The sequence below is a fragment of the Argopecten irradians genome, chromosome 10 (assembly GCF_041381155.1).
Source record: "Argopecten irradians isolate NY chromosome 10, Ai_NY, whole genome shotgun sequence".
Lineage (NCBI taxonomy): Eukaryota > Metazoa > Mollusca > Bivalvia > Pectinida > Pectinidae > Argopecten > Argopecten irradians.
Genome location: NC_091143.1, coordinates 18,402,037 through 18,421,395, shown reverse-complemented (window position 1 = coordinate 18,421,395; position 19,359 = coordinate 18,402,037). Strand labels below are relative to the sequence as shown.

At 35.5% G+C, this 19,359-nt stretch overlaps 1 protein-coding gene across 2 annotated transcripts in view; it reads right to left on the bottom strand.

Annotated features, from left to right (window-relative positions):
* LOC138333314 (GON-4-like protein) overlaps positions 1 to 19,359 on the bottom strand; it is a 56,947-nt gene that overhangs the window by 21,120 nt on the left and 16,468 nt on the right. For both annotated transcript variants that reach the window (XM_069281610.1, XM_069281611.1), the window contains 8 exons: positions 19,035 to 19,224; positions 18,236 to 18,386; positions 12,931 to 13,050; positions 12,134 to 12,259; positions 11,516 to 11,670; positions 7,378 to 8,817; positions 6,115 to 6,226; positions 5,024 to 5,161 (listed from right to left, as the gene is read on the bottom strand). In XM_069281610.1, the coding sequence (XP_069137711.1) occupies positions 5,024 to 5,161; positions 6,115 to 6,226; positions 7,378 to 8,817; positions 11,516 to 11,670; positions 12,134 to 12,259; positions 12,931 to 13,050; positions 18,236 to 18,386; positions 19,035 to 19,224 (2,432 nt within the window). The remainder of the gene's footprint in view (positions 1 to 5,023; positions 5,162 to 6,114; positions 6,227 to 7,377; positions 8,818 to 11,515; positions 11,671 to 12,133; positions 12,260 to 12,930; positions 13,051 to 18,235; positions 18,387 to 19,034; positions 19,225 to 19,359) is intronic.

The window sequence follows — 19,359 nt, the reverse complement described above, 5'->3', positions numbered from 1 at the left end:
TTAAGGACCATAAGAAACTAGCCATATATATATAGGTCAAAGTGGATTGGAATTGGACATCAGGAATCTCTTTCTTGGACATCAGGAATCTTGTTCAGTAATTGTGTTGGAGTATAAAATATTTCCAAAGAGAAAATATGGTGACTGGATATGGAATTGGGGAATGGTATATAAACAGTGTGCCATTGGGAGAATTTCAGAATGAACAGTCCCTAGTTCCGAGTTACGTATGGTACAGTGGATATTTTATTTGTTTGAAACAATGGATTATGTCACTATCATATAAAAAAGAGAAAGGAAGGAATAAAATTATTCTTTTCTAAAAACAAAAGGATTTATGAAAGATCAACATTGGAACAACAAAAAAGTCTCTGAATAAATACAGGTATGACTTTATTAACTAAATTGAAATTATTACATAAGTTTTGCACGATTTACTGATAAATCAGCAAGCAGAAATAGTTAACTGCGAAAGTCGAGTTTCAGATATGAAATGAACACAAAAAATAAGATACATTAATCTCATAGCTTGAATCATATCTTCATTTTGATCAATTGGAATTGCAGCTTTTGAAAAGTTGGGTTTTTCATTCTGTGTTATGAAATTTCGATGTCATTGTCTCAACTGATTATGATAATAATATGGACACATCAAATTAAATGTCAAGATAAATATAACATGATCGTGAGCTTACCTTTACCTGGACTATAGGTAGGCTATTAATTAGATCAACCCCATTATTGTATTAAGTTTTTGTTTTGGTTTATAATCTATAAAAATTAAAATCTTGTAAACAACTTTAAAAGCTTTCAAAAACAGATAACCGTTTCACTGATAGAATAATATTTTCATGTTTGAGTAAAGGATTACAAAGTGTATCTTTTGTTTAACTAAGAGATTATTCTATGACCATTTTATGGCCTGTACTTGTTGTAAATATCCAAGGATATTTATAGCTTTGAATTGCCATTTCAGTGATTAAACACACGGAAATATTGTTTATCATACAGTATATTGTTTAATAATTCTTGCTGTAAATACATAAATTATGAGGTACTGTATAATCTTTTGATTTTTTGGTAGAGAAAATTTCATGATAATCTCTTTGATATTAATTAGTTGGAGAAATAATCATTTGTCCATTTTAACAGTAATAGATAAGCTCAGGGTTTGCCCCGCAAGTTCCATAGATGGGTTCCACCTAATATGATAGGAATGAGGTAAAAGTGGGTTCCAAAAACGATATGGGATATTATTCACAGATATTTACATTCCGGAAAATCTATTGACAATGAATATAGAAAAACTGAATCCCCCATAAATGAGTACAACTCAATGCTTTTTCTTATCTATGGCTATTGATATAGTCCCTATATTTACTACTTTAAGTAATTCATATCCTACAGACATATGTCTATAAGGATCCAATGTTATATGGAAAATAACTGTTTATATTACTTCATTTACCCATATTGATATAGTACTGTATATCATAATTATACAGCATAATTAATTGAATGTTATAGCAAGTATTTTTGGGGCAAATATCCAATTAAACTTAAGTATGCTTACCTTAACTAGCATTATCAAAATCTTTCTTTGCTTTAAATTGTAGTGGTATGTGCACAATGTTTTAGATAACAAAATTTATGTTGTATATGTGAATTATTGAAACACACAATTTTTGAGGTACTGTATATATATACAGACCTGGTATTTTTGTGGGATAATACATTTTTTGCAAATGAATGTAGTTTATGCACACTGCACATGTATGATATGTATAATTCTGGCAGAGCACATACAGCTACTGTGATTCATTTTCACTTTTTTTGCAGTGATTTTTATAAAGGATCATGTAGATATATGTTTGCAAACTTATTTCTAAATTAGTTGTAAGCAACTTACTACCAACTCTCCAGTACTGTAGTTAAAAAGTGCCAATGCCATTACAGATATAGAGATAAAGTATTTGTCTTTACATATATTGACCTAAAAGCAAGTTAAGATTGTAAAATTATTTTCTTTGTACATTTATACTGACAATATTTTGTTAAAATATTAATGAATTTTATTTTATTTTCAAATACGCAATATGCTGTTTTGAATGATGTTTCTCAAATATTTAAGGTGAATATAAAGTCAGGCAAAGAAAACCATCCTAAATGTGTTTATTGGCCTTCCAAATGCCCTTACATATCAAATTGATGTCAATTTTTGCTTTAGATCATTGGAATTATGGGAAAGCCCATGTAAATTTAGTACGGTGCTAAAAGTAAATTCGCCTTGAAAGCGAGGCTGCATGGATCATAGCCAGCCAGGAAGACGTTTCAGGATTTCTGTTATATAAATTAATTTCTTCGCATGCACCTAGCAATTTGATGGGAAATTTTTTATTTTTCTATTGCATAAGAAATTTTACTGGATATATTAACACTATTTTTAACGTCAAAAGCTTTCCTGTGTCTAACTATTTACTTTAAGCTTTTTTATGTTTTGAGTGATGTTTCTCAAATGTTTTAAGTTTTTTTTTGTGTACAATATATACGTTTATATTACAATTAAAAATAATGAAGATGTTTTAAAATTTATTGATTATCAAAATGAAAATCTTTTTAGCTAACATGAGTAGAATGATAATAAATGACCACATTTAAAGTTTTGATACAAATAACCAAATAAAGCCACTCTAACTGGATGGTATGAATTTGCAATAAAACATAAAAGTTCAAAGAATGAATGTGAAATTGAGAAAAAATTACAAAAATATAAAAAAAAAAAATCAACCAATGTCTGGAAGACATAAGATTAGTAATTACAAAAATATGTACACAAAACAACAGAAGAATTTTGTCTTTATATCAGGGTACCATATGGTATGGATGGTAATGTACCAGAGGCATTAAAATCCAATCTAGTTACCTGGTTGGTTTAATAGGATGAACTCATATATAATAAGCCAGGTAAGGACATGCCAGGTTAAGGAAGGAGTCACTGTAGAAAAACCATAGTCCACCTAGAAACTGGCCCACATGGGTTTTGAACTTGCGACTCGGAGGTGGAAGGTTTGTGGTAATATGTAAGGACACAGTGACTTTAGGGCTGTGCATAGTCAATATCATAGCCCCTTTATTTCATACCACTATTTTGTTCTATGGAAATTTATTATCACTTATCAAAATTGTCGTGATTTGGACTAAAAACAAGAAATTTAATAAAAGCCTATGTATGGTTTGGGTCCTTTTAGGTCCCAAAATCCGTCAAATTTTTCAAATCTGTTATTTAATGATGAAATTATTGAATTTTAAATATCTAGTACATTCCTGATACAATTAGTTTGGTAATTGTGTATCATTGCAGTTGTAGTTGCCATGGTAACCATCTGAAATGTAAATAAATTAAGAAAAATTGATCATTTTTGGCCTAATTTTGCTAATAATGTCTTAAAGAAATCATAGAGTGCATCCTTGAACAAAATTTATATTTCTCCTAAAGATGCATCTAATTAAATGTCTGCATAATCTTGTTTGTTCAAGATTGTGCATTGTTTCTTGCAGCAAAATCTATCAAAAATAGGAAAAAAATGTCCATATCTTTAAAGGTAGGTTTCGCCCAATGAAATATAAAGACTACGAAATTGAAATTTATCCTATACATAGATATAGTCTTCAGATCATTTTCAATGCATACAGCGAACGATATGGGTGGTCAGTTGCCTAGCTTGACCAGGAAAATACTCCTCTAAAAATAGAGTGAAGTCAAGCTTTACATAGAACATGACGTATTTTTTTCCAAAACGAGGCCGCAGCAACAAAACGGAAGCGTGCAACAAAATGTCAAATAGAAGTGACAGTCTTGCCACGGCATGTTTAGTTAAAAAACAACAACAACAAATCGAAGTGCGAGGGACTGTTTATACATATCATATAATCTAAAACACTTCATGTTACTTACATATGCTCGCTAACTTTGTACACCAAATATACATGTAGTTAGTCTGCCGTTGTTTGTGCGCTGGCATATGTGTTGAAATTTAACTCACCACGTGCAATGCTGTTACACGAGTCCCAACAGATCCCGGCAAGTTCCGCTTGAGATGTGGCTTCTGTTTCTTCTATTGCTACATTCCATCTCTGAATTCAATTTCCTATAGATATCCTAGGGTGCTACCGAATCCATTATAATTTCCCCCACTTTGTTGCCGATTCAGATATTTTTTTTTCATCTCACACACTTTCGTTCAGCCATTTTGTTTACTTTTAGTGCGTGACAATGCGCATGCGCCAAACTTTGACAACACAATCCATCGCAGCTTCATTTGCATATTATTTTGTCTGACGGACACCGTAATAAATCAAGGATTTCCTTCAATTTTGGATTCAAGACACATTTGTTCAATCTCAAACACATAAAGAAATTAAATTGAGATATTTTAATATGTTTTTACATCTTTTCTTCCGCTTATCGAATTTCACAAAAAATATTTATTTGGTTTGGCGAAACCTACCTTTAAATTTGTCTAACTTATACATTTTTCTGATTGTTACTTTGGGAACTAGAACTCTAATATTAAATAACTATCACCATCAATGCATCAGGCATGTACTAAGTGTTTCAACCTATCAGTGTACCACTTAGTTGAAAAATTGATAGCTTTGGGGCCAAATAAGGGCCCAAACCATACATAGTCCTTTTAATGGTTTTAAATTTCAAAATTTTGCAATTTGGCTATATAGCTATAATAGCATATCTAATTCTTCTTTCATTTTCGTGGATCAAATTTTCCAACCATATCAATGTTTCACAAAAATGCGAAAGTATCAACACTGCAAAAATCATACAGTTTCTTGAATAATTCAGAAATAATGACTTGGACAAGAAATTATTATAGTTGGAAGAAGCAAATAAAGAATCAGTACCAACTTAAAAGGGGTATTTACAATCAGAATGAACACAATTATCACCACTACAAAAAACTGTCTTTTCATGTTTCCTATAGTTGAAGCAATAAATAGAACTTACTTTGACAGGAGAGAAGTCACTTTTACCAAAGTCATACAGCAATTTAAGGAATGCTTCATATGTATCATCATTAGTCTTGAGTATTTCCCTCGCACGACAGAGGTAAGCTTGAGCAAACGCTGTATCACGGTCATCTTTCTGTTCAATACATAATACACAAATGGTTCAAAATACAACCCCAGTGTATCTAATTCAAAAGATATTTAGGTAGTAGCGTCAATCCTGTGTTCCTTTACTCATCACTTGGATACCAAACGGTATGCAGGGGATTGAGCAATAGTGAAAATCATATTATAGGTAAATACTAATGGAAAACAAGAGATCCCATAGGGATCTTGGCGCCCACCAAAGAATGATCTATGTCTGACAATGGAAAGAGGGATCTTTTCCCTGCTTTTCAAATTTTTTCAAACATACTACATATGAAATTTGATACAGATCGCTTGAGTACTTGCTGAGAAATAACGGTAACAAACTTCTACAATGAAATCCAAGATGGCTGCCTGGTGGCCATCTTGTTGACCAATCAGTCCCAAAATGCAATATGCACAACTAGGGCCCCAGAGGAACCTACATATGAAATTTGACAATGATTCAGTACTTTCTGAGAAATAGCGATAACAAACTTTAACTATCAAAATCCAAGATGGCGGTGCATTCCTAGTGGCCATCTTGTTGACCAATCAGTCCTAAAATGCAATATGCACAACTAGGGCCCCAGGGGAACCTACATATGAAATTTGAGATTGATCCCTTCTGTACATTCCGATAAATGGCGATAACAAGAATTGTTAATGGAAGGATGGATGGAAAGGACGGACGGCAGGATGGACGACGAACCACAGACGAAAAGCAATTTTAGCCCACCATCTGATGATGGTGGGCTAAAAAATTTTCTAAGGGCTGTTACTGACAATCATGAAATCATACCTATGTATTATACAATTATTTGCAAAATCTCCATTCACATTTGACATACTTCGCGAAATTATACATAATTTTGTACTTCACAAGAATAAAGTACTTCACTGTAGTAGTTTGTAGTGGTCCCAAACCACCGGTATAGAACACCATGTAATGCAGTAATTTACCTGGGGGTCAGTGGAGAGTAGGTCAGGGGCCAGCATAGCTAAGGCTGAATCCTTCCTCTTCTGGGCCTTACTCCTATTCTTATCCTTCAGTCCTCCTTTCTTCTGTGCAAATCTGTATTACAAAAGCAGAGGTGATCTTTCATCTTTATGCAGAATCAACTTTATAAATTTAGCTACACAATATAATTCTATTTGTCATATACAATATACAATGTACTTCAAAATTTCAATAAATTAATGTACATATTTTGAAATTTATAAACAAATAATCTAATCTATTCTGCTGGAACTTAGCCATTTTCATTTCCTATCCTGGATCTGATATCCATATGTTCAAATTCTTATATTTTATTTCTATTTTTTCATGTCACTTTTCATGAGCTAGAAATTTAAAGCTAACCTTTGATATCTATCTGATCCCTAATTTGGCAGCCCTTGATTTTCTCATCTTTACCTTTGTTACTAAGGATATTAGCCTTAATATCTAGAACTGGCAGCCATTTATTTATATTTCACTTTTGATACAATAGCCATTGTATAGTGACTTTCAATAAAACTAGTAATAACTTCAGTTTAGCAACAGTCAATCTATTTCTAATTTATGTTTGATAGAAACTATTTTCTAATTTATGATTTTGATAGAAACACTCGCGATTTAAGTGACTGGCAGTCCGTTTTCACTGGCGAGCTGCTGATTTTACTATTTGAACATGTAATTTGTATTATGTTATAGTGTAATTATTATATAATACAGTAATCTGACCCTGTTTCAATTTCTGTATTGAAAACTCATCAACTCATTATGTTTGATAGAACCCCTATTCTGGGCTACGCAGCTAGTCTATTTAGTATTATGAACTGCCATCTATTTAAAGCTCATGTTTAACACCTGTCATATTCTGGGCTAAGCAGCTAGTTGCCTATTTAGTATTATGAACTGCCATTTATTTATAGCTTATGTTTAATATGTATCCTATTCTGGGGTAAGCAGTCATTTTTTATTTATTTATAGTTTACTTTTGATACAATCACTATGATATGGTTAGCAGACATATACATAAACTGCAGACTGAGTTACTGTTGCAGCCAATCAAATTTCATATATATTACAGGCCAATTGACACTGCAAAAATTAATCTCTACAAAAAATTGTCAAGCATAGGTACCATGAACCATGTGACTTTATGTATCGTGAAAACAATTTGGGGTGAAAAAGAAAACAATAAATTACATTGGCGTACAGGAATTATTTTTTATACTTACCCTATTCTGGAACTGGCAGCCATGAGTTCTGCCATGTGATCTTCATCATCATCTTCATCGTCGTTCTGGCTATCATATAAATCGTTGCCATCCTCATTTTCACTTTGGGTGTCATCACTTTCTGGCCGTGTGACTACAGACGTTTTCCGTCGTGATCTTTGAGCGCTCTTATTTCCACTCCTCTCAATCGTTTCTCTCATCTTTTCACTGATTTCAGCATCATCGTTTTCATCTGACAGATACTCAGAGTCCAGAACATCAGAATCACTTTTTGGCATTGAGTCCTCATCCACAAACTTGTTGGATTTCTTTTGACTAGATTCAGGAGATCTAATCTTGATTTGCAATTCATTTCTTGGAGAATTTCTAGGTAAAATCTTTGGCACATTCCTCTTTAAAACTCTATGAACAATATTGCTTGCTGCTTTCTTTGAGGGAGAGATATAACTTTTCAACACAAATCCCTTTGGACAGATAGCCTGAGCTTTTTTAGTCAATTGTTTTCTACGAGGACTTTTGTCCTTACCTAAGAATGGAGACACAGTCTTAGTAGGGGATGAGAAGAAAGGGTTTGGGGCCACAGGGCGGTACCTTGGGACGAAGGCAGATGATTTGGTGGGAGTTTTTTCCTGCGACCTTTGGTTAAGCTCTGAAAATTTCTCCGGAGACCATGCATCTGGCCTGATGGGTGAATAAATAAATGGGGCATATGACGCCATAATTTCAAGGGCTGATTTAGCAGGTGACTTTTCTGACTGACAGGCATTTTCTGGAGTGCTGCTTCCCTTTGGCTCAGAATTTAAAGGGTTGTGAACATTTTCTGGGGTACTCTGTCCACAAGGTGCTGCTAATAAAGCAGGGTTGTTCAGTTCACGACCTGGCTTTGGGGGCGTTGTGAGGATATTTTTGCTACCTGATGGCTGCCCTGTACTTCCTGAATTTTTAGGAGTTTCTGGGGTACTTGGCGTAGCTCTACTATCCTCTGTTGTACTAGTATTGGCTTCCAAAACACTTGGAATCACTTTATCACGACAACTCACCAGTTTAACTGGAGTCACTCTCTGACCAGCTACGGACACATTCCCAATACTGTTTACCACCAGGAAGGTTGGCGTAGCACATGTAGTCGGGGGTTTACCCTGGACAATTACAATAGGCGACGCAGGCTGTATTGTCCTTAGAGAGTCCGACTTTGACGGAGTTATCTGATCCTGGACAGGATTCCGAGATTGTGGTGTGCCAGGATTGGATAACACAGCTGGACTTGGCACATTCTGTATGGTAGCAGGGCTTGGGACACTGTCCATAATTCTGATATTGATAGGACTGGCTGGCTGACCTTCGCTGTCCACACTGGAGCACTGGTCAAGGGATATAAATCCAGGAGAAGGACATTTTCTGGCTAACTGTTTTAATGTTTTCTTCCATCTTGGCTGGGGGCTAAAAACAACACCAGTATTACAGGTATATATATATAAAGTAATGCTAATAAGGCATATATGTTGAAAACAAAAAGTATGACAATTTGTATAAAAATATTTTCGGTATCAATTCATTACTATGCCAGTAAAAACTAGAGAGCGTAGTAATTTCATCAGATATAGTTCGGTTTACTACAGTAATATAGCAGTGTTACTGTCGTACTTGTTTTTAGGGGGAAAAAAAGAAAAATGTAATTAATGTTGACTAGAAATTGACACCTTACCGGTATGTATAATTTCTACATGTATTTGTTTGATTTGATCTTAATCAAATAGTTATAGAAGGTAGCTATAAATAAGGACATAGTCATTCTGATCCCCCGCCAATGGAGATATCAAAGCTGAAGTAAGTTTGATTGTGGAGACTTATGTGTATGAAAAAAAACCAGGAAAAGGGAAGTTGAGCTAAAGAAAGATGGAGTATAATTCAAGTAGAGCGGGGCTGCAATTGTCTAATCAGGTATACAGCCTTGACATTTATTTTAGACTATATACACAAAGATGGGTGGAGTTTTGCAAAGTAACATTTACCATTTACCATGATATTTTCAGCAATGTTTCCATGGTAACGGAAAAAGTGCAAAAAATGAAAACCTAAAAATACCAAAAGGTACTACTAGACCATAAACAGAAAGTGTCTATGAAGTTTTGTGGAAATATCTCTGCTGGTTTTAGAGTTATGCACCCGAAACGAACCTGGTACAAAAATATGATATTTTCAGCAATGTTTCCATGGTTACGGAAACAATGCTAAAAATGAAAACCTGAAAATAGCAAAAGGCACTACTAGACCATAAGACCAATGTGTGTATGAAGTTTCGTGGAAATATCTCTACTGGTTTTAGAGTTATGCTCCGGAAACAATTCGTACCGACGGACAGACGGACGGACGGACGGACGGACGGACGGACGGAACCCATTTGTATAATAATAAATTCCTGCTATGAATGTTAGGCCTAATAGAGCAATGATGTTTAAAGGGAGGCAACTCTTGCTTTCGCATCTCTAGATGGAAGAGAGCGTATTAATTTCATCAGATATAGTTTGCAACTTCAACCAAATAAAAGACTTTTGCAAACACATTTAAATCTTATTTTTTTGTATAAATCATTAAAACAAATATAATTAATCATCATTTATATCATCAATTTTGTATCATTTAAAGAGCTAATCAAACTTGGAAAATCTTTGGAGGAATATATTAAGAAGGTGTTGTGTGTGATTTTTGGAAAAACACCAGATGATTCTAATATTGGAAAACATCACTAATTGCGATATTGTAAACATTGATTATCGTTTTTGTACATGAGTGTTTTATTACTTCATACCTTCAATTAGGGTGTGAAAATAACAAAACAGCATTTAATTTTCATTGCGGATTGTTATTATTGTTTTGATGTGCTTAGGCACGCAGAGTGAACATATGATTGCTGTTTCACAGCATCAAAAATATATTCCATTTATATCCTGTGTTCTGTTAGCATTTGAGATAGGCTGATCTAGTAAGCACAGCCATACATTTCAGATACCAGCACAGATGGATATTACAGAGTTATCTGTCCTTGTTAGTTATTATCGTTTGAGATGTTATTGCTTTGTGAGCGAAACTCATGTCATTAACTCTGAAAAATAAGACACTAACAAAGCACAACATCAAAACACCTACCAACAAGGGCAGATAAGTCTAATATGAATATGCAAAATAATGGATTGACTGAATTCTACCTCCTTAAAATTGTAAGAAAAGTTTCTATCAACTTTATGTTAAATTTCATTAACAATATCTTTAATTAGGCATAATTTTTCATTTTTCATTCGTTAAAATCTAAGGCTGGAAGCATTCATATTGAAGCTACTACACTGATGCAAGAACTGAAATCATCCATTGTCCCAAACCATCATATGAATTTATGGCCCCGGTGGCAGTCTGTTATGAAGATTTATTTATCCGAAGGTGTGATATTTCCAAAGGGCTTGCCCGAGGGAAATATTACATATGAGGGTAAATAAACCTTCATATCACACTGCCACCAGGGACATGAATTTTTTAGTATACGGAAAATTCATGTTTCGCTACTCCGGGTTAAATATAACTTAAATTTGTTGTGATGAGTAAAAAATGACGTTTACGGTACGTCCGTCATTGTTGCACAATCGGAAGGGAAGATAACTCCGTGTGAAAGACGGGCAGTCACCATAGGGGCACGTGCCCCAGGGATGTATTATGTTTTATTTCCCTGTCATGTGTTGTGTTTCAACTAATCACAGACACTGTTATAAACATGAGGTATAATAATATGGTTTATGTAATATTTGCATCACGCCTAGTGAATATACTAGTAAGGCAACACCTTAAGGGGTCTTACGGTTAAAATGAGAGACGTAAAGGACCATGATAACTTGTGGTAAATCTCCAAAAGAAGTGCGAGTATGTGCATATGCATTGCCTTTGAAATGAAAGTCGAAGATCAATGGTTGATATGTTGACAGCAGAGGTACACAACACTATACTATAGCATTGTACATAATTTTTGTCACATGAAAATATTCACTGGTTGTGTAATGAATAACATTTACATAAATCATACTTTCCAAACTGATGGAGATGTTCAGAAACATAATACTGTGTATCTTACATGCCTGACAGTTGGACTAACCTATCAACAGTTGCATAATCTCTGCTCTTTGTTTTTAGTTCCACTCCAAGTGATGAGTCTTGTGTTGTATTAGATATTGCACTCATGGACAAGCTATCAACCAAGTCAGGATCTGCCGGTGTGGCTGGAGCCGATCGCGTCTTCTTCAGTTTTGGCTGGTAACAAACAATTGCTGATCAAGAATTTTATGGCAATCTGTGGTGTCTCAGAAAAAAAAATTCATAAAAACATCTCTATGGTATCAAAACAAAAACATTTCAGTATTTTATTTCATTAGTTTGTGTTATAGCTTCAAAGTCAACATTAAAAACAAAGATAAGTGATTATTTCCAATGTTAGTACAGTGCATTACAAAAGTTTGTACGACTGAAGCAAGACATTTGCCTGCTCTGAATTATTCTCTGAATTGTTAAGTTAATATTTTCTAGAGGAAAGTATCAACAGCTCAAATACTGCCAGGAATGGATATTTGTTATGTTCAAAGCCGTCTTAGATCGCGACAAAATAACTACTCATGAAACACAGTAGTCCTGAATATTAGATCTCTTTGAATCTGACACACAGATACTCTTCAGACCGACAATCATCCTATTTCTATATAATGTATGTACTGTGTACCTTGTTTTTCTTATTTGTCCTGATGGGTAGGTTCACACTACGAGATCGCCTACTTCTCATGACTGTTTGTCCGTCACTAGTCGCTGTGTCATCACACATACAAATGATTTCCTTGATCTTCATCTCCTATTAAATCAAAGCCAAACAAATCACAATCATTGAGACGATTTTAATCTCATAAGATAATACATGTAGTTTATTTGTCATTTTTATTTCCTTCACAAGACAATAATTTATTTATCACTTATTAATTCCACCAGTTGCAGACAATAATTTCTTAAAAAGATTAAGTTAGAAATATGTTGATGTAAAATGACTCCAATTTTAGCAGTTATCATATTTCAGTTTTTCTCACATCAGACTTTTTGCACTAAAATATGACTGGACTAATTATTCTTTCTGTATGTTGTTACTATTATAGCAATTCTTATAAATGTAAAATTCCTTATTGCGCTAACCTGTTCCATTTTGTGGTAAAATTTGAATGAACCAAAACAGGTCTGTACAACATATATACAACAGTAATTATTTCAATGCAATACATCAATTTCGAGATGCCAAAACGACGTGAGTAAAGTATAATTTACCATTGATAGGTCCCACCTTCTGGTAATTGTGGCACATTTTGATGTGATTAATGTGACATGACAATCACCATAAGATAAATGGTACATTACACAGACATTGTTTTGGTATCTCTAAACTAACTTATTGTCTGACAAAGATAGCCATGTAGAAGTAATAGTGGCTAAATAAGCCGACCCTCGTCCTGAACAAGCAATCCCTTAGTACCTTACCTTGCACCAGTAGGGAAAGTCTCTAGTACTCTGTTGATCTTTTAGAGCCTTCATCTGACTTTCATCCCAGTCCAGCCCAAACTGGGGAAACTCAGGAAGCTGTTTGGTGCGCTTCAATTGCTGTGATAAAGGTAAAATTTAAACATGTCTGAATGTAAAATGAATAACAATCTTTCTACATATTATCAGAAAGTCTAATACATGAAAGTTACCTTTACATCCACAAATCCTATATATAGTTAAATTTCTGAATTTCACACAAGATAAATAAACCCACAAAGCAATACAGCTAAAGGTCAAGAATGTAGCTGTTACAATGGGGTAATGGTTGAAGTGTACAAAAGACCTGAGCCCAGTTGTTCAAAGGATCATTAGCTAATAGGCTAATCACAGTTTAACAATAATTTTTCAATCAAGATAAAATAATTTCTTGTAATACCAACTTTACCAAATTGTACGCTGTTCTTAAAATGTACACGGAATGGTTTGGTATATAAAGCTTGAAAAATGCATCATTGGATAAAATTTAGAATGGAGAAAGGGCGAGTTTTATAGCGATTAGGGTATTAGAGATAATGTGTTTTTTCTCTAGAACATACCTGAAGCCCCAAGCCATTGACCTCGATTTGGGACCGTTATCTGTGACTTCACGAGGACAACGGAATCAACTCTACTCGCATAAGTCAGAGTTCCGATTTTCGGTGTCTGCCATCTAATATAAACTATCTGTTTGTAAATATCGATTTTGGAGATACCAATACCTCTTTACATGTCCGATATCTATGCAATATTATTCTGAATCACAGATATGAGTTTTGAATAATGGAAATAGGGATTTATACTATACATATATTAATGTACCTGTCATAGATAAATAAACATCTCTAAGAGATTACTGCATAATTATACACAATAAAATGTACATAATAAACCATGTACATTGTATATCCGTGGTGTTTGGAACCGCATATACATGAATATTATATCAAGGACGTAAATGTTCTTGGTTAAGTTATTCAAAACCCGAATAGGTCATCAAATGTCTACTGGTCAAACCCACTTTAAAACAAGAGGCCCAGAGGGCCTGTATCGCTCACCTGGTTTGTAATGCCAAATAATTTTCTGAATACAGGTTCATTGTTTCTTTTCTGAAGGAATTTTAATATTAACCTCTAAATCCACTATTGGGCCCCACCCCTCCTGCCCCCTGGGGGTCAGAGCCAAAATTTATACAAGTTCTGTTCCCCTTCCACAAAGGATGTTTCTGGCCAAATTTGGTTACAATCCATGCAGAACTCTATGAGAAGTAGCGATTTAAAGGATTTACCTCTATTTCCCCTATTGGGCCCCACCTCTCCTACCCCCAGGGGATCAGAGCCAAAATTTATACAAGTTCTGTTCCTCTTCCCCCAAGGATGTTTGTGGCCAAATTTGGTTACAATCCATGCAGAACTCTATGACTAGTAGCGAATTGAAGGATTTACCTCTATTTCCCCTATTGGGCCCCGCCCCTCCTGCCCCGGGGACCAGAGCCAAAATTTATACAAACTCAGTTCTTATTCTCCCAAGGATATTTCTGGCCAAATTTGGTTACATTCCATGCAGAACTCTATGACTAGTAGCGAATTGAAGGATTTACCTCTATTTCCCCTATTGGGCCCCACCCCTCCAGCCCCCGGGGGGCCAGAGCCAAAATTTATACAAGTTCTGTTCCCCTTCCCCCAAGTATGTTTGTGGCCAAATTTGGTTACAATCCATGTAGAACTCTATGACAAGTAACGATTTAAAGGATTTACCTCTATTTCCCCTATTGGGCCCCACCCTCCTGCCCCCGGGGGGGTCAGAGCCAAAATTTATACAAGTTCTGTTCCCCTTCCCCCAAGGATGTTTGTGGCAAAAGTTAGTTACAATCCATGTAGAACTCTATGACTAGTAGCGATTTAAAGGATTTACCTCTATTTCCCCTATTGGGCCCCGCCCCTCCTGCCCCTGGGGGGTCAGAGCCAAAATTTATACAAGTTCTGTTCCCCTTCCCCCAAGGATGTTTGTGGCCAAATTTTGTTACATTCCATTCAGAACTCTATGACAAGTAGCGATTTAAAGGATTTACCTATATTTCCCCTATTGGGCCCCGCCCCTCCTGCCCCCGGGGGGGTCAGAGCAAATATTTATACAAGTTCTGTTCCCCTTCCCATAAGGATGTTTGTGGCAAAATTTAGTTACAATCCATGTAGAACTCTATGACTAGTAGCGATTTAAAGGATTTACCTCTATTTCCCCTATTGGGCCCCGCCCCTCCTGCCCCCGGGGGGTCAGAGCCAAAATTTATACAAGTTCTGTTCCCTTCTCCCAAGGATGTTTGTGGCAAAATTTAGTTACAATCCATGTAGAACTCTATGACTAGTAGCGATTTAAAGGATTTACCTCTATTTCCCCTATTGGGCCCCGCCCCTCCTGCCCCGGGGGGTCAGAGCCAAAATTTATACAAGTTCTGTTCCCCTTCCCCCAAAGATGTTTGTGGCCAAATTTTGTTACATTCCATTCAGAACTCTATGACAAGTAGCGATTTAAAGGATTTACCTATATTTTCCCTATTGGGCCCCGCCCCTCCTGCCCCCGGGGTGTCAGAGCCAAAATTTATACAAGTTCTGTTCCCCTTCCCCCAAGGATGTTTGTGGCCAAATTTGATTACAATCCATGTAGAACTCTATGAGAAGTAGCGATTTAAAGGATTTACCTATATTTCCCCTATTGGGCCCCGCCCCTCCTGCCCCCGGGGTGTCAGAGCCAAAATTTATACAAGTTCTGTTCCCCCTCCCCCAAGGATGTTTGTGGCCAAATTTGGTTACAACCCATGCAGAACTCTATGACTAGTAGCGATTTAAAGGAAATGTTGACGGACAGACGGACAGACGGACGGACGGACGACGGACGACGGACGCCGCGCCATGACATAAGCTCACCGGCCCTTCGGGCCAGGTGAGCTAAAAACGTTTTCATGAAATCTCCCCATACAAACTAAGGTATGATTCTAAACAGATTTTTTGCATATATATACCGGTATGTAAATGCATCCATTAATTGCATTATGTCTGAAATTGATCCTGTGACTTAATGCACATTTAAAACCATTGCTTAATTACCAGTATATATGTTTGTCATTTAATTCGACTGTGATTTGGCATACTTGAAAAATAAATCATGCACGGGTCAGACAAAATAAAATGAAACTGAAGATGTCTATGTCTAATTCAAACAGCTGATATCAATTATCAAAGTCAGAAAACTTCCAAATAGCCAATGTTGTGCTGCGCTAATCTCTATATCTGTATACTGCAGTAACTAAAACGCATGCACATGGTCAACCCTGGCTAATAAGGGGCTAACCAGATTACGTAAGAAAGTTGTGAAGTGACCTGTCATGCTTTGTTGATTAGCACACGTTGCGTGTCAAAATATCAGTCCACCGATATGTTAGCGATGGACTATCATGTAATTGTTGTATATGTCATATTTGTACAAATGTTTCTGGTTACATATGTATTTTTATACCAGAAGCTGCAAAATTGTTTACAAATGACATGCCATGAAAGTACAATGCAAATATAATGCACAATGTCAGAATTTTGATATTTCTGATACAGTTGCTAGATTTCGGATATCCAATTCTTTGTGGATTTTGGTCAAATATCGATCCTTATATGATACCAATAATGATAATCTATGACCCCCCAATACATTAACACATTTTCTTTTCGTTATGCTGGTTCTTGAAATCCATAGGAATAGTGAATTTTTATTTATACAGAAACATATTCAAATGGATAATTATATGACCATCGTTTTCTGAATTTGTCTCTGATTAGATTATATTTAAAACTGAATATTTCCGAAGTTTGATAATTTAGTAATTTGTTGAAACAGAGATTGGATCTCTAGCAGTATTGCCAACTCACCCGATTTCCCCGGGTTGACCCGTTATTTAGACATTTTAGAATGCCTAACCTGATTGACCCGGCGGGTCATCAAATAACCCGATTTTCAGCACTGGGACCAAAGTGTCAAAAAGCTCACAAAAATTACGTCAGATATAGCCATTAGCAAAATTTTAATTACATCTCAGGGCTTAAGACTCATATCAGACCCTTGTATAATGCAGGTAGCTATGTTTGTGTTTTCACAAACTTTAATAAAGGTGTGAAATTGTAGCAATTAATCTATTCAGTCATGCATCACGATGTCTATGATCGTTTTTAGCCTGAGCCAGCTAGGAAATTAGACTGGGCCAATTGATACTGTTCAAAATCAGAAATAATTCTTCAAAAGCACAAACACTTGTGATTTCAGACAAAGATTTACTCACATGAATAAAATGTAGTCAACATGAACAGTATCCTGTTACAGTAGGCAGGCAAGCCAATCATAATGGCCGCCATTTTGTTTGAGTCAAAGATAATAATGAAACCGGACACGTGTAGAACAAAAAATCCAGATTTTATCAAATATTATTTATGTTATTAGAAAAAATTATCATAAATATTATTGAATATATATGAAAATAATAAATATATGCATATTTAAAGGCTTTTAAAAAGTGTTAAAAATTACACTAAAATGTTTCTTCGCATATGACCCTTGTTTTGACCCTTTCACCCGTTTTTTTTAAAGGTGATCACCCGATTTGACCTCATCAGAGGTTGGCAATACTGCTCTAGTAAAAAGATACCCAGCCGTGCATGCATAAAAGTTTACACAAGATACACAATGTGATGCCTTTAGACTGCTTATACATATGGATTTTAGCCTGATTTCAGTTGCAATGTTTCCTAACATATAATCAAATCGTCATCATAACTGTGTGTATATTTAACACTCCATATCAGGAATACATATATATCCACTGTTGTGCTATAACCCCACTACCAAACACCTCACTGCCGTTGTCCTCGTGACGTCTCATCCGGTTATTCCCCAAATCAGCGTGAGCAGCCGATTTGCTGATTAGCAGTCGATATATAGGCAAAAATCGAGCACTTCAGAGGACGGTATCTCGGAACTGAAGTGGCCAATTTTGATACGGTCTTCAACATTTTTGCCAGGAGGTCAAACACTCCATTCTTTACCTTTTTGTTGATTTGAGTGAAGATATAATAACTTGGTTAGCACCAAATAAGAAATGAAAATTACACTAATCGTGTGATTCAGCAAATAACCTTTTGAACAAATCTCGAGAGACACCTCTAAGACCATTCAGGAAGGCGACAAATTACAAGATAAATGAGAATATAAATACTTCAGAACTCACCTTTATTATGTTATCACCAAGTTTGGATGCCGATAGATTCTTAATTCTAATTTTGATCTGTTCTGGAGTTTTACAAGGTAACAGGAACTTCTGTATTAACTCTCGATGAAGAGGAAAGGAGGAAAACTGGTCATATCCAATAGCCAACAAACTGGAACAGCAACAGAAATTCTAGCATGAAGTTTAGAGGAAAGAGTGGGAACAGAAGTGAGAAATATGATTGCATGGTTAGGTCAATTTATTTTAAATACCTATCCCTATTCTCACTCCATCTTAAAGAGGATCTGTCAACATTAGGATCACTTACTAGTGACCTTTGATAGTCACTGTACTTAAGTTCAAATGCATTTTCTTCACCAAGATACATCTACTTAAAATGGCATTTTGTCACAGCTTGTATATATACATAGCCAGCTGTTATTAAATCAACAGATCTAATCAATGTGAAGTGATTGCATACACGAAAATGATTCTGAAAGCTCACACCTATTCTGCCCCTGTCAAGAAAATTGGAGGTAGAAATTTGTTTAGTCATTCATCAGAGAATGTTGTTAGATTTTGTCAGATCCTCTTTATGAAACAGAGTAATCAAATTGGGCTGAAGTTTCTTTCTGTAAGGAATTGACAATGAATAAATCATTCCTCATAGGGAATTGTTATCAAATTGAAAATCAATGATAAAGTAATCATTTACAGTATCAATGATATAATGTAATTGTTCGCAGTATAACTTTCATCACTGTGAATTACTAACAAATTAAAAATTGTTAACAGTATAACTGTTTGGCTACAAACTTACTTATCCTCAGCCTCTGTGAATGTTATCCTCTGTTTGACCTTGGGAATGGAACAATCAAATCCGCCAGTTGGGATAAGACTCGGGTATAAGAAGACATCACTGTTCCAGAATATGTCCTTCTGTTGACGAGTTAGAGGGGGCAGTGAGGACCTCGAGTTAGGAATGGTGGCAGGTTCTTTTTGGTCTTTACCTAAGAAAAAATATGCTCATCATTTCCAAGCAGGTCAACAAAAATCAACACAGGCTGTAATACCATAAACAACACAACAAAGTAGTACCGTATTCAACTCAATAAGTGCCCCGTGATGGGATTGACCATGGATCA